The sequence below is a fragment of the Neofelis nebulosa genome, chromosome 9 (genome assembly GCF_028018385.1).
Source record: "Neofelis nebulosa isolate mNeoNeb1 chromosome 9, mNeoNeb1.pri, whole genome shotgun sequence".
Taxonomy (NCBI): domain Eukaryota; kingdom Metazoa; phylum Chordata; class Mammalia; order Carnivora; family Felidae; genus Neofelis; species Neofelis nebulosa.
This window is the reverse complement of record NC_080790.1, coordinates 34,947,976-34,965,089: the sequence shown is the minus strand read 5'-3', so window position 1 is coordinate 34,965,089 and position 17,114 is coordinate 34,947,976. Positions and strand designations below refer to the sequence as shown.

Sequence of the window (17,114 nt, the reverse complement as noted above, 5' to 3'; positions counted from 1 at the left end):
GTCTCTGAAATCCAGGACCTTCCATTCTTAGAGTTGCTCTAATATTCCTCCTAGCTAATTATATCTACTAATAAATTCCCTTTTTGCAAGCCATTTCTTGTAAGCCAAAGGTCCTGATGAAGACAGTAAATAATATGGATGTGCCATTCTACACTGTTCTCAATTTATAAAGGATGAGTTATATAATTAAATTGCAATCACAAACAACATATTTATGTGATTTTTATAAATACATAATCTTAATTATTTTAGGAAGGCAGCAGAGCCTGGTGGAAAGACTATCAGACTATAAGGTCAAGGTTATACAGCATTTTACTACTGACATGGTACTAGTTTTCATTTTTGTCAAGTCATTTAACTTTTCTAAACTTTTTTTTTCTTTTTTTTTTTTTTTTTTTTTTTTAAATTTTTTTTTTTTTTCAACGTTTATTTATTTTTGGGACAGAGAGAGACAGAGCATGAATGGGGGAGGGACAGAGAGAGAGGGAGACACAGAATCAGAAACAGGCTCCAGGCTCCGAGCCATCAGCCCAGAGCCTGACGCGGGGCTCGAACTCACGGACCGTGAGATCGTGACCTGGCTGAAGTCGGACGCTTAACCGACTGCGCCACCCAGGCGCCCCTAAACTTTTTTTTTCTTAGCGATTGAGGTTTTTATTATGTGAAACGTGAAATGAAGGGTGGTTCAGCTTGTAAAAATCCTACCATGACCTGCTAGATACTGTGATAAGACGCAAGGACAATTTTTCAAAGGGCATAACAAATACAAGGTTAACTATTAACAATGTTAATAGTTAATAAAATGTCCTGCGTTTATATTGTACCTTTCATATTATTACCTTATCCCCCTCCTCACACTATCTATATTTGATATTTGAGGAAATAGCTCAAGAAGTTAAATAGCCTTGCCCAAGGTCACCAAATCAGTCTTGATACCTGAGACTCAAACACAGGACTCTTGGCTCACAATTTAAGTGCCCCTTTAGTGTATTTCATGCTACATTCTTAACAATAATCACAGGAGGACCAAAAAAAAATGTATTTTTTCCCCCACAAAGCTACTAAAGAGTTATAACTACTGAGTGACATAATCATGTTTTTGTTTCAAAAAGGTAATTTTGGGGGCACCTGGGCGGCTCAGTCAGTTAAGCATCCAACTCTTTTTTTTTTTTTTTTTATTTAAAACCTTTTTTTTTTTTTTTTTTCAACGTTTTTTATTTATTTTTGGGACAGAGAGAGACAGAGCATGAACGGGGGAGGGGCAGAGAGAGAGGGAGACACAGAATCGGAAACAGGCTCCAGGCTCCGAGCCATCAGCCCAGAGCCCGACGCGGGGCTCGAACTCACGGACCGCGAGATCGTGACCTGGCTGAAGTCGGACGCTTAACCGACGGTGCCACCCAGGCGCCCCAGGCATCCAACTCTTGATTTCCGCTCAGTTCATGATCTTGTGGTTTGTGAGTTTGAGCCCTGTGTCAGGCTCTGTACTGACAGCTCAGAGCCTGGAGCCTGCTTTGGATTCTGTGTCGTCCTCTCTCTCTGACCCTCCCCCGTTCACACTTGGTGTCTCTCTCTCTCTCTCTCAGAAATAAACATTAAAAAAATTAAAAATACATAAATAAAACAAAGCTTCATATTTATATATGTATATATTGTACACATAGAAAAAAGTCTAGAGGGATACACATCAAACTGGTGACTGGGTTATTTCTGATTAGGAGAATGAGATTGGAAAGAGAGGAGTAAAAAGTAATTTTCGCTTTTCAGTGTAAGTATTTCTATATTACCTGAAATTCACCATAAAAATGTATAATATGTTAATCTTTTTTTAAGTTTACTTATTTTGAGGCAGGAAGGGTTGTTGTCTTTAACACAGCCTCTTTTCTAGCCTTTGTAATCAATGAGTAAAAATTTGCATTAATTGCCTTATATTCTAGCATGTTTTTTTTTAATTTTTTTTAACACTTATTTATTTTTGAGACAGAGAGAGACAGAGACAGAGACACAGAGAGAGAGAGAGAGAGAGAGCGAGCGAGAGAGCATAAGGGGGGAGGGGCAGAGAGAGAGGGAGACACAGAATCGGAAGCAGGCTCCAGGCTCTGAGCCATCAGCCCAGAGCCCGACGCGGGGCTCTAACTCACGGACCGCGAGATCATGACCTGAGCTGAAGTTGGATGCTTAACTGACTGAGCCACCCAGGTGCCCCTTCTAGCATGTTTTTTAATAAAATTGGAACACTGTGCATGGAACGAACTTGCTTTAAGAAATCAAGCTCCAGAAGCAATGCATTTTAGCTTAAGATTAAGTAACATATAGGGGTGCCTGGGTGCCTCAGTCGGTTAAGCGTCCGACTCTCAATTTCAGCTCAGGTCATGATCTCAGTTTGAGACCCACATGGGGCTCTGTGCTGACAGCGCAGAGCCTGCTTGGGATTCTCTCTCTGCCCCACTTGCTTTCTCTCTCTCTCTCTCTCTCTCCCCCTCTCCCTCTCTCCTACCGTTTTATAGGTAAATAAACTAAGACTCTAGGTACTCAAGTGAATTCCTCTTGGTCAAACAGCAAACTGGGGTTAGAATTGCTCCCTGAGATGACTCTAAAAAATCCATCGCTCTTCTCTATTTTGAAAACTTTGCTCGTATTTTTTTCTCTCATGATCTAATGCACCACACTCTCTCTCCTTCACAAGACATATCTGTTCAGCAAATAGAATATATCTACTTTCTGGGAGCTTTTTACACTTCCTTTTCCTAATATAAGTATACATTAGCTCCTTTTCCTTATACAATAAGCTCTCATTTCTTTGCTCCTTTTCAAGATAGTTTCTAGCCTTAAAAGTTACTACAAATGAATCCTCAAGGGTTGTTAAACTCATTGGGGGGTAAGGTTGAGGGAGGTGAATGGAGAGAGAACGGAGGTCCATAAACCTCTTATCTATCAGTCTACTCTTATTTGTTGGCATAAGTCTCTTTTATTAGTGGTGTAAGCAAATTTATATGTAACTAGTAGACTTCAATATTCAATATTATAGTGTTAAAACTACAATGATAGCTGTTCATTATGCTTTTACTACAATGAATCAGTTAATTTGGCTTCTGAGTTATTCAGAAATACATTACCTTTGCAGAGATAAACATATTCTATTCTAAATATCCAAAAGTTGGCAATCCAGCAACACATCAGAATGAGACATGCCTATATATTCTAGTACCTTTTCAATGCTAATGATTTTGTGTAAATCTTTCTAAAGTAAAATACTTTCTTGCCTTCTTGACTAAGACATACAATTCTAATTTAGCCACTTCTAGATGGCTCAATCTTCATTGAGAATACTAATTACTTTGTGCTACAAGTACTGTGACAGAATGATGCACTAGAGGCTATTATATTTCTAATTAAAACACTCAAAGTATTACATTTTCAAATTCCTAATCTTTCAGGATACCTTTTCTGCTTCACTATTTGCAGTTAGGATTAACTATGGCGGTCTATAGCAACATTCTTTCCCAATCTAACTTCCTAAATTATGGGATACTGGATAACCAAGCTTTTTGTTTATAAGAAAATAATCTTTGAAATTAGAACTTCTTCTATTTAAAAAATTATTATTAGAATATATATTATATACACATGCATTATATATATGATTTATACAATCTAAACAGAAAGGGAGGGAAAAAAAAGCAGCCTTGGACCTAATATTAGTGTCACTGGAGGCCCAGAGGAAGAGAAAAAGATTCTAGCTGATAAAAATATGTAAATAATGACTAAACTTCCCAAGTTAAATTAAAATTTACAAATTCATTAAAATTAAGTATATAATGAAGTTATTATCTCCACCACACACAAAAATAAAATCCAAGTAAATTAAAGATTAAATTATAAAGATAAAATTATAAAACCTTTAGTAAGTAAGAGAGAATATCTTCATATTTTGGAAGTGAAGGAGAGGTTCCTAAATGAGACACAGAAAGCACTACCCATAAAAGTAAAGACTGGGGGCGCCTGGGTGGCTCAGTCGGTTAAGCGGCCGACTTCGGCTCAGGTCATGATCTCGCGGTCCGTGAGTTCGAGCCCCGCGTCGGGCTCTGTGCTGACAGCTCAGAGCCTGGAGCCTGTTTCAGATTCTGTGTCTCCCTCTCTCTGACCCTCCCCCATTCATGCTTTGTCTCTCTCTGTCTCAAAAATAAATAAACGTTAAAAAAAAAAATTAAAAAAAAAAAAAAGTAAAGACTGATACTTATCTACATTAGAATTCAGAATGTATGCACACTAAAAGACACGATAAAGAGAAAAAGCAATTTACAAACTGGGAGAAGATAGTTTTAACACATAGTAATGAATTACTATCCTGAATAAAGAATTCCTGCAAACTGTAACAGAAAAATTGGTAAAAATCTTGACTAACCATCACAAAAAGGAACAAATGGCCAATGAACATATGAAATGAGGCTCAAGCACCTCATTAATAATTTTGGAAAGCAGGGGCACCTGGGTGGCTCAATTGGTTAAGTGTCCAACATCAGCTCAGGTCATGATCTCACAGTTTGTGAGTTCAAGCCCTGCATCGGGCTCTGTGCTGACAGCTCAGAGCGTGGAGCCTGCTTCAGATTCTGTCTGTCTGTCTCTCTGCCCCTCCCCCACTCACACTGTTTTTTCTCTCTCTCTCAAAAATAAGCATTTAAAATAATAAAAATAAATAAAAATTTTGGAAAGGAAAATTAAAACCATATAAAATACTATTTTATACTCACCAAACTGGCAAAACATTCAAAGTGTGACAATATCAAGTGTTCCCAGGGATACAGAGTAATGTGAACTCTCCTACATTATTGCTAGGAGATATAAACTGTTTCAATGACTTTGTGGGGAGGAGGGGGGGAACCCAACCATGGCATCATCTGGTAAAACTGAAGATGCACACATCTTATGACTCAGCAAGTTCACTTCTAGGTGTATATACCCTATCCTACAGCAGGACTGGCAAGCGTTTTCTGTTAAAGAGCTAGATAAATATTTTAGCTTTGCAGACCATAAAGCCCCTGTAGCAATTACTCAGATCTGCCTTTATAATACAAAACAGCTATATATAAACATGTAAATGATTGGGTATGGCTATGTTCCAATAAAACTTTACAAAACAGGTTATCTACTAGGTATTCCCAGTCTCTGCTCTTGCACACATATACCAAGAGGCATGTTCAAGAATGTTTACAACAGCATAGTTCAAAATAGAAACACGGGAAAAAAATCTAAATGTTCGTCAACTGTAAAATGGGTAAATAAACTGTGATACAAACATTCAACAGAATAATACTGAGTGGTAATGCAACATCATGTATGAGTCCAAGGAATATACTGATAAGCATAAAAAGCAAGTCAGATAAACTTTATAAAAATTCAAAAAACACAAAAATAAGTAACGTATTATTTAGAATAAAACTATAAAGAGAATAATATACACAAAATTTGTAACAATAGTTACTTCTGATGACAGAGGGCAAGGGCTAGTATAGGGAGGCATCCACAGAAAACATAACATCTGTATCATTAAAAAAAAAAAAAAAGAATTTTGGAGATGAGTAAATTATAGTTGGTTTCCTCATTTCATTTTTTGGAGAATCATCTTTGCACATTAACTTTTCCAAAACAGATAAAAAGTGGAGTTGTACTTCCAAAAAACTCTGAGGTTTTATGTCATAAAAACAACTAAATAAGATGGTTTTTATGACAGTTTGAGGCTAATGGTAGGACCCTTAATTATTACCTATAAATCTCTGGGGGAAAAAATAGTTCATTTCAGAAAAGTATATTATTCAGTACACAATACCATTCAAAGAACAAATATTAAAAAATGTTTTTAAATGGTCTATGATCTCCCCTTGTTAAAAACACTTATGTTAAGGCACTGGCAGGATTTACTGGGTAGAAAGACAATGCAAATTGGAAGATTAGAGGAGCTAATAAGGATGAAGAAACATGAGAAAATAGTAACAATACCATGCATTGTTTACAGCTGAAAAAAATATGGCACTAGCTTAAAGGACTATAAACAGGCAACTGATTAAATGGTTGCACTATGGTATACTATATACTCTTAAAAAGGATGATGTATATTTATAATCATCAACAAGTTTATTAAGAGTGACCACATACTATGAAATTAAAAATATATAGACAAAAAATTTGCAAGGCAACAATTACTGTGTATTTTGTGTAGAACTGTATATCTACAGGTATACATGTACATACAGATATAGAGACACTAGAGGTAGGTCTCAGAGAAGTGGGATTTCTGAGGATTTTTGCTGCCTTATACTCTGTTAAATGAATTTTCTGTGCGCACGTGCATGCACGCACACACACAATTCTGTGTAAATAAAATTTAAATTATTTTCTCAGAAAAAAAAGCAAAGTTAATTTAGGCTGTGATGTAGAATTTTCAATGCAAATTTGGTTAATTTATAGATTTTTATGCTTTATAAGAACAGAACCCCCTCATGAGAAGTTTCATGGGGCTAGGAAGAGGATCTGGAAGAAACAATTTTGGCCAATGAAAGCATTTCTGTAAAAAGTATGACTATAAATGATACTCAAAAAGAATATTCTCAGGCTAAGAAGAGACACAAAAATCAATACAATACATTCAAAGGAAGAGCTGGTCTTTAAAAATTATTTGTTTATAACACGAAACACAATTACAAATGATTTGCCACGTTAGTAAATTCGTATCAGAAGGAATTTAGCAACTTAAATGATTTTTTTGTTTTGTTCTAAAGTGGAATTGGCTGTCTTCAAATATTGCATAAAGACAGAAATACTTAAGGACTATATCAAGAAGTAATGCACTATGTGTTCTACAACGGCTAAAATTTATTTGTGGAAATAAACCAAAGAAAATATATTCTAAAAACACAGCTACTCATAGGAAGATATATTTATATTTATGCAGGAATTAAGGTTTCCTACTTATCATAATATTCTATTTCAAAAGTCACATTTTTCTCTCAAAGTTTTAATTAAGTAAGGCATTTAAATTGCTAAAACCTTGGATATTTTATTTTGCTAGTAAATGACAATATCAATTACCTCCAGTTAGCAATATGATTCTATGAAAGTAAGACTGGCTTCTGGCTTCAATGAAATAACACAAATAATGTTGCTTATTTTCCATTTTTAAAACTAAGTGTTTTTCCTTGTAATACAGTCTTACTAAAAATTCATCTACTAGCATAAAAGAGAAACTGTGTTAAGTAAAAAAACAAAAGACAAACAAAGCAAAACACACACACACACACACACACACACACAGAGAGACACCCCGAAAAATATTTCTGTTACAGTACTCTGAGCATGGTGGCTGGTCCCAGGGACAGACTTTACTTATTCTATCACCAGGATTAATTCACAATTAAAATGGCTCCCCCCCAACTCTTACTTAATTTAACAAAAAAGAAAAACAGATAATTCTGCTTTTGATGAAATTTTCTGGTTAGACTTCATAGAAGCAAACATCAAGCTTAATTACATAATTTATGATTTGCTATTATTTTAGAGAGGCATTTTTGAATTATTTTCCATTAAAAGCTGCTGTTTTAATTTTTTCCCTCAAGAATAGTGTAATGGCCATCCTTTGTGGGGGGCAGGGAAAGAACAAGTTGAGCAAAGCCCACTCTGCCCTCACAAAAGGATTATATTTATTTACATAGTGGGTTCAGTCTTAAATACTTTGTAAAAGTATGTAAGCAAATATTTATGCCATTACTGACACATATATTTAAAGAGAGGAGGGGGGCGGGGGGGAAAGAACGGATCTAGGTTCACTCCCAGTCCTCAGACTTCTTTTGTCATGAGTAAAGTCTGTGAGACAGGTTTTGAATTCGCGGGAAAGGAAAGATACGTTACCACTGCAGAAGTTCGTAAGTGTAGAGGAAACACACACTGAAGCGAGACCAGGCAAGCTGTCTTCCATTCTTGCCACCTACGTTACAAGCAATATAAACCAGTTCTGTCTACGTTTCCTGCTGCCTTCCCAGATAGTTCCAGAGCAAATCCCAGCTCTCTAACTCTCACGACATACTTTACATTCTGAGGAAATCCTCCCGGTCCAGATGGCCTACCACAAAGCACTTCTATGTTGGCACAAATAAAAATTTCTTAAGATAGCTCTTCTCCTGTCCCTTTGCTCTCTGAAGTAAAGTTTTCTACTTATTTATAAAGAGAGACAAAGACACTGAAGGAGAGAGAGCAAACAGAGCATGCAGCCAAAAGGGGGTAAAGATACAGACAAAAAACTTTGGCTGCTTTGGGGAGTGGCTAAACTCCAGGCATAGGCAGAAACACATGAATTAATACACCACATGAAAACAATAATTTGGTTGTCCTCAGACTTTTCTGATCTTCTTTTAATTGATTAAGCATAAGGTGCAACTGCTTCAAATACAAAACTCAGTTTTTGCCTTTTGAAACTGAAACACAAAATATACTCAACAGTTTCTATAAGTAACACAGTTAAAGCCCCCAAAGTATTTTCCTCTACTAGGAAATAAAAAAATTAAGAATGTGTGTGCAAAGTGGCAAATCTCATTTCCTTTTTTCCTTTTCGTTTTGAATAAAATAAAATCCACCGTTACTTTAAAGAAACTAAAAGAATTATCACTTTTCAATGATTTTTGAAATTTTAGTGTTAAAACTAACATGGCTGATTCATTATAAGCATTGTACTTAAGTGAGATGAATGTACAATGAGAAGTCATTTTTCTTAATTCACTTAATTTCCCAAATCACTGTAAAATAGTACAACTGCACGAGTAATAAACAATTTTTAATGCTTATTTATTTTGAGACAGAGCGAGCGAGCGAGCAAGCAAGCAAGCATGAGCAGAGGAGGGGCAGAGGAGAGAGAATCCCAAGCAGACTGTGAGCTGTGAGCACCTTGATCCCACAAACTGGGAGATCATGACCTGAGCCCAATCAAGAGTCTACAATGCACTGAACTGTGACCATGAAGTAGTGAAGATGGAAGGGGGAAATAAATGGGTGAGGGGTGGAGACAATGTTGCGGAAGGATGATGATGGGGTTTTTGCTCCAGATAGAAGGGCAATATATTTTCAGGGTTTGGGGAAAAAAAAATCAACAAGAGAGTGATGTGTACTAATATGAAAGGACATACAGGAAAACTCTAGTTAAAGAAGATGTGAAGGGCTAAAATAGAAAATACAGACCAGGGGTTCCTGGCTGGCTCAGTCAGAAGACCATGGGACTCTTGATCTTGGGGTTGTGAGTTCCAGCCCCACACGTGGTGTAGAGATTACTTAAATAAATAAAACTTAAAAAGAAAGGAAGAAAGAAAATACAGCCCAAAGAATGAGCCTTGAAAAGGGACACTGTTTTATCTAAGAAGAAAGAGGATGAAAGCAGGCACAGATGTTTGTTTTTATACCAAAATTTTTAATCTGTAAAGTAGGAGACAAGGTTGCCTGCTAAAAAGAGCTGGTTAAAGAGCTAGAGCTGAGTGTGGAATGTCTATACCATCTGACACATCATATTGCAGGATATTGTTAATTATCTTTTAATAAAGTTACATTCTAAATTCCTAACTAGATTGCAAAGTCCTCTAGGGGAGAAGCTATTTCGTTTTATTTTCCTCTACACCTGGAAAACACCATTAGCACTGGTAACTCTCCAAACACTGGTTGATTTATTGTGGACACACTGTAGAATCAGCAGCAAAGACAGGACTAAACAAGGGGCGAGACAGAGACCCCTTTTACCTTAGTGACATGCAGAGTACTGGGGTCGCTTTAGAAGAACAGAACCCCCACATGCAAAGTTTCATGGGGCTGGGGAAAGGATCTGGAAGAAACAATTTTAGCCGATGACTGATAGAAAAGACAGCTTATCGCTCATTGCCCTAAATATTTCCTCCTTTTTTGGCTTCTTCTTTCTCTGAATATCCCCTTTTCCTCTTTTGTTCCTGGACTTTGAGATTCTCTCTCTCCCTGCCTTTCTTCCCCTTCTTCCCCTCTCTCTGTCACAATATGCCCATTAAGTATATTTTTGTTATTGCTGTCACAGTTTTAGAGATTTAGCCCAATCAAGAGGTTAGATATTTTTGCACTACAAGGCCTCAACCCAGGACTACAGACAACTTATTTCACTAATTTTTTTGTTATGAGTAAATAAGCTAAAATGCCTATATCTCTCCATTAAAACAAACAACCCACTCTCTTCCCCTTACTGATTCCTTAGACAAACTCAATGCTTTCTTTATGTATTTAGTCCTAAACTTACTCATTCACATTTTCTCTCTCCCTCTTCTCCCTGCCCCGCCTACCCCTCCTGGCAAATCATCAGTCCTTGGCAGAAAATATAGTACCTATCTTGCTTTAAGAAAAATATTCTACCATGTATGTTTTTATTAACAAAATTGTTCTTGGAATATAAAGTTCATGTGTAACCAAAATTTTATTTAGTATATATACAGTGGTTAAGAATATAGTGCTGAATTTAGACTACCTGGATTCAAAAACTGGCTCACCATTTACTAATTGTATAACTCTGGTCAAGTTTCTTAACTTCTCCACACCTCTGTTTCTTCATCTTTAAAATGAGTCTAAGAGTACCTAACATATAAAATCAAAGAGAATTTAATTAGATAAAAATCATTAAAAAACACTTAAAAATGACAGCAAAACAGTGAAAGTCTTATGAATGTTAGCTATTACTAAAATAATTACTAAGATTCTAAAATAAAGGCCTGGTAAACCCACACCTAAATTGACTAAATTCTCAATGTTCAGTAAGATCTGCAGGGTCAGGCACCTAAGCAGTAAAGATTTACTGGAACAGTCTCTGAAAAGTCAGCAGAAAGAGATGCTACATTATTTTACTAATTACTTATTCACCAAATTCCATTTCATCATCAGAATGTTAAACTGGGGGATGCCTGGGTGGCTTAGTCGGTTAAGTGTCCAACTTTGACTCGGGTCATTTGGTTCGGGAGTTCAAGCCCCACATCAGGCTCTCAGCTGTCAGTGTGGGGCCTGCTTCGGGCTCTCTGTTTCCCTCTCTCTCTGCCCCTGCCCCACTCTGTCTCTCAAAAATAAACAAACACTTAAAAAAAAAAAAAAAGCTAAATTGGAGTTAGCAGATTAACATTTAATGAACTTCTAATTATATGCCATTCATTGGATAAGATAGTCTCCAAACCTAAAAAGCATGGATGAGTGGGGGAGAAAGAAATGCAAACAAAGTGTAATACAACACTTGCCCTGATAGATTTATACAGAAAATAGTGAGACTCAAAAAAGAAAACCAGTCGATTTTTAATGGGAGGGAAAAATGAAAGTTTGGTCTCTGGAACAAGTTATTTAAATAAAATATTGATGATAATTTTTAGAAAAATTTAGAAAAGCGATGCAACTGGAGAGCTATGTAAACCTATATAAAACATCAGGCAAAAATACAACTTTTTTTAAAGCATTTTTTAAAGTTTATTTATTTTGAGAGAAAGAGAGAAAGAAAGACATCCCAAGCAGGCGTCACACTGTCAGCACAGAACCCAAAGTGGAGCTCAATCTCACGAACCTCGAGATCACGACCTGAGTTGGTTAGATGCTTGACCAACTGAGTCAACCAGGTGCCCCCCCAAAATATAACTTCTAAATAAGTTTACAGATATAACCCAAACAATATGATTCTAAGTACTAAATATTAAAATGTTATATAAGCTGTAAGTATACACTTTTGTCTATTTTAAAAACAAGTAGCATTATTGCTTTAAAAAATAACACAGATTTTTAGATTTCTGAAAAATACTTATTCATCCTAAATTTTATTGAGTGACTAGTTTCTCAGGCACCTATGTTAACTCCTAAGGACCCAAATTCAAATTCAGTTCTTCCTACTTCAAAAAGGAAAAAAAAAATTAAAGGCACAATTTGGAAAAAAATATTTGGAATCATACAAGAAATATGTAAATATATCAATAAGAAAAGATGTCGACCTGATCAAAAAATGTGAAAGAGGGGCGCCTGGGTGGCGCAGTCGGTTAAGCGGCCGACTTCAGCCAGGTCACGATCTCGCGTCTGTGAGTTCGAGCCCCGCGTCGGGCTCTGTGCTGACAGCTCGGAGCCTGGAGCCTGTTTCCAATTCTGTGTCTCCCTCTCTCTCTGCCCCTCCCCCGTTCATGCTCTGTGTCTCTCTGTCCCAAAAATAAATAAAAAACATTGAAAAAAAAAATTTAAAAAAAAAAATGTGAAAGAGATGAATAGGTAAACTTCTGTTTATATGGAAGGTGGAAAGATGGATCACCCTTACTAGTAATTAGGAACATACAAATTAAAATCACAGGCTACTATTTCATATCCATTAAATAAACAAAAGTTGTAAATTCTGGCAACACTAAATGTTGGCATCAGAACTTCCATATGTTTTGAAGAGAAGTGTACATTAAAAAACTACACTGAAGGAATAATCCAGCAAGATTCACTAAATATTAAGATCTACTTACTGAGCAATCCAGCAACACTAGTCTCAAAAATAGGTCAAGGACTTGAATAGACATTTCTCCAAAGAAGATACACGAACTGCCAGTAAGTACATGAAAGTACTTTCTCCACAAGTGGAGAAAGAATCCTCGTGCGTTGCTGGTGGAAATGCAAAATTATGTAGCCACTGCATAATACGTCCTGGTGGTTCCTCAAAAAGTTAAACATGTGATCCAGCAATTCCACTTTACAGGAATTGAAAACAGGGACTCAAACATATACTTGTACCCCAGTGTTTAACAGTAACATCATTCACAACAGTGAAAAGGTGGAAACCACCCAAATGTCTATCCACAGATGAATGGACAAAATGTGTATATACATACAATGGAGTATGATCCAACCTTAAAAAATAAAATGCGGACACATGCTACAATATGGGTGAGTCTTGAAAATATTATGCTAAATAAAATAAACCAGATACAATGCTGGTGAGAATGTAAATGGTACAACCACTTTGGAAAATATTCTGGCAGTTCTTCAAAAAGTTAAACATAGATTACTATTAAGACCCAGCAATTCTCTCCTAGGTATACACCTAAGAGAAATGAAAACATGTCTACGTAAAAACTTACACATGAATGTTCACAGCAGCATTATGTACGAGAGTCAAAAAGCAGAATAACCCAAATGTGCATCAAATAATGGATATCATTCATGTGGTATATCCAAACAATGGATTATTCAACTATAGAAAGGAATGGAATACTGATACACATTACAATATGGATGCATCAGGAAAACATGCTAAGTTAAAGAAAGATGCCAGTCACAAAGACAACTTATTGTATGATTCCATTTATAGGAGATGTCCACAAGGGGCAAATGTGTAACAGAAAGTAGATTAGTGGTTACCTAGGGTCTGCAGGAGGAATGGAGAGCAACTGCTAAAGAATACAGAATTTCTTCTCTGGGTGTTGAGAGTAGTCTAGAACTGATAGTGGTACAAGTTACACAACCTATGAATATACTAAAAACAACTGAATTGAGTATTTTAAATGTGTGAACTGTATGGTATATGAATTATATCTCAAACAAGCTGTTGTCAAAACAACAGCAAACTCCTCATTTAATAAGCAACAAAAACTTTCATAATTTAAAATGTAAATTCACTTAGAAGTAAGTAGAATTTAAATTTTCCCAAAAGTATAAATGATGGCAGAAGACAACTGGGGCATAACTGTGTATCTGAAAAGGGCAGATCACCTAAAAGAATAACCTAAATAAGGGTACAAATGAGGGAGAAGAGGAAAGGTGGAGTTGTAAGGATAATTTCACCTTTTTCATAATGTAGCCTAGAGCCAGCATTGCTTAATAAACTATTAATCTGTATTTACTCAATTGTCCAAAGAATAAAAATGTAATGACCTTTGTAACCAAAGATCTTATTTACTGTATCTAGATGTGTTTTAGGATTTTTTTCACATACTGTGAGAGATATGGGCTAAGTAGGACGAAATCTCTCACATAGTACTCTTGTAATAGGTGCAGACTTAAAAAAAAAAAAATGGTTACTTCCTATAAGCAAGGAGAGGAAAGATAATTGGCTAGAGTAAAATCTGCAGTTGTGACTGCTGGCATTTAAGATCTGTTCAAAAGCAAAAAGAAAACAAATTGTTGAGATGATTAAACTTGACACTGCTGAAAGCATGTCTTTACAATTACAAATGACTTAGCCTCTTCAGTCAGCAGGACAGAAAATTAAAACAATTTTTACTGTTCCTATGGACTAAATAAAAATATGAGAGCAATCAGTAGCTAGGATGTTAGGACACAGGCAGTTGTACTGGTACATTTGTGAACTGCTACAAACTTTCTTAAAAGTAATCTGGTAATAGCTATTTAAAATTACACACACACTCTTTGATCCAACAACGTATGTAGTAAGGAGAGAAGGGACTATATAAACAAGACTTAAAGGTCTATCAAAATGAGAACAGGTGAACGAAATGGCTCCTAAATATGAAATATTATACACTATTAAAAGAATGTATCATATGTCTATCAATGTGGTGTGAAGGTTATCCATAGGAGATACATTAAGTGAAAAAAGCTAGTTGCCAGTAAGCAACAGATAATGCACAGCCATCGTACACACAGTGTTATTTTATGTCCTGTTTTTGAAACAAACAACAAAACCTGTTCATGTAGAACAGGGGTCAGCAAACTTTTTCTGTAAAGGACCAAAGAGTAAATATTTTAGGCTTTGCAATGTCAAAAGAACTCTGTCCCAACTATTGCACTCTATTGTAGCAACATGTCTACAAATGAGCTTGGCTATGTTCCAATAAAACTTAATAGACACTGAAGTTAGAATCTCATATAACTTTCATGGGTCATGAAATATTCTTTTGATTTTTTTCAACCATTTAAAAATATAAAAACACACTCTTGGCTCACAGGATGTACAGATACAGTGGATTTGGCACGAGGGCCGTATTTTGTCTACCTCTACCACAGAAGGATACAAACTAAACTATTAACAAGGGTTATCTTGTACAAAGTTTGATTTGTTAAAATGTGCAAGTACATATTTATAATTTACAAATACATAATTTTTAAAGTATCTCTTCTAAGACAGGAATCAGTTTTACTGACAAAGTAAATTTTATTAATAAGGCTGAGACCGGCCTCCATAATCAGAACTGGCAGTGTATTAATTTTATGACTTTATTTCTCCATGGCTACAGAAAGAGAATAAGGAGACAATAAGCGGAATAAATTTTTATTTAGTGCCAAATTAGAGAATCCGGCATTTTATTGTCCTTCTTGCTGCACAATCTTTGCTTATGTATAGTGAAGGTTCTCAAGCTGGTAGATATGATACAGAAAAGACTACTCAGACTTCTAGGTGAGGGCGGATAGGTTTACATTTTCAGAAAACCTCTCCTATTTCCACATAAAGAATATTTTTTAATAAAATCACTAACACATTGTATCCCAAGGATTTGATATTGTTGAATAAGGAACTGAGAGACAGGAAAAAAAGTTATTTTCTAAGCTTTTACCATATGTCCAACACTTTATTAGGTATATGGTAGGATATAAAAGTGATGTAGGTTAAGATGTGGTCCTCTCAAAGAACTTTCAAAGATGCAAAAATCCTAAAAAAGAATTAGCAAACCAAAAGCAGTAACATATAAAAAAGGTAATAAATCACAACCAAGTTGACTTTATTGAAGAAATTTACATTAACAGAAAAAAATCATTAATTTCAAACAAAAGGCATTTCATGAAATTTAAAATCCATCAAAACAAAAACATTAAATACTATGAATAGAAGGGAACATCCTTAGTCTGATAACAAAGGCATTATAGCAGATCACATTTTCTGCATTTCTCTCTTGCACTAGCTGGATACATGCATACGTAAACATAGATGTGTTCTTATACTATGACGGACAGACATTCCTTTCAGCAAAAAGCAGGGTCTGTGCTCCCTTTCTCTTGCATCTGGTTGGGGGCTTGTGACTGCTCCAATCAGAGTAGAGCAAAAGTAATGCTTATATGACTTGAGACTAGGCTGTAAAAAGGATACAGCTTCTTTTCTCTTGTTTGGGAATGTTTGCTTTAGGAGAAACCAACCACCATGCTGTGAAGAAGCTCACACTAGGCCACATGGTGGAGACCACCTCTCCACAGGTGGAGAGGAAAGGAGGCTCCCGGCAAAGAGCCAGCATCAACAATCAGACATGAGTAAATGAGTCTTCAGATGGTTCCTCTCTCCCTCTGCCTTTGCATCTTGCAGCCAAGGCTTCAGACAACACAGAATAGAGATAAGCCTTCCATGGTGTGCCCTACTTAAATTCCTAATCCACAAAAACTATGATCATAATAAATGGTTGCTTTATGCTATTAAAATTTTTTTTAATGTTTATTTTTTGAGAGAGTGCAAGCGAGGGAGGGGCAGGGGACCCAACAGTAGCAAGCCCTCTGTGGGGCTCAACCAACCCAGCCACCCATACACCCCATAGGCCATTAAAATTTTCTTAAATGAGGGGTGCCTGGGTGGCTCCGTTGGTTGAGTGTAGGACTTCAGCTCAGGTCATGATCTCGTGGTTTCTGGGTTTGAGCCCCATGTCAGGCTCCATGCTGACAGTGCAGTGTCTGCTTGGAATTCTCTTTTGCTCTCTCTTCTTCTCTCTCAAAATATACTTAAAACTTCTTTTCTTAAATGTGTGTTTATCTATTTGGGGTGGGGGGGGGGAGAGGGAGACAGAGTATCCCAAGCAGGTTCTGTGCTATCAGCACAGAGCCCAATGTGGGGCTACATCTCATGAACCATGAGATCATGACCTGAGTTGAAATCAAGAGTCGGATGCTTAACCAACTGAGCCACCCAGGCACCCCATATGCCATTAAATTTTTAATTGATTATGCAGCCATAGTAAGTGCAACAGGCAAATAACAAAAATTAAACAATGATACCATGATATTTAATGTTGGAAATACTGAAAGCTTTCCTTTTGAGATAGGGAACAAAATAAACAAGGATACCTACTCTCACCACTTCTCTTTTATACTGCAGTCCTACTCAGTTCAGTAAGACAAGAGAAATAAATTAG

General features: G+C 36.3%; 1 protein-coding gene across 8 annotated transcripts in view; it reads right to left on the bottom strand.

Annotated features, from left to right (window-relative positions):
- The window catches only part of EML4 (EMAP like 4), a 162,372-nt gene that overhangs the window by 92,618 nt on the left and 52,640 nt on the right, over window positions 1-17,114 (bottom strand). For 2 of the 8 annotated variants that reach the window (XM_058683163.1, XM_058683170.1), the window contains exon 1: window positions 7,903-8,246. The exons of 1 other annotated variant lie outside the window; for it this stretch is intronic. In XM_058683163.1, the coding sequence (XP_058539146.1) occupies window positions 7,903-7,969 (67 nt within the window). In that variant the 5' untranslated portion in view covers window positions 7,970-8,246. Of the gene's footprint in view, window positions 1-7,902; window positions 8,250-17,114 lie in introns of those variants that run through there. 5 more of the 8 variants (XM_058683165.1, XM_058683164.1, XM_058683168.1 and 2 more) reach the window with 4 other exon arrangements.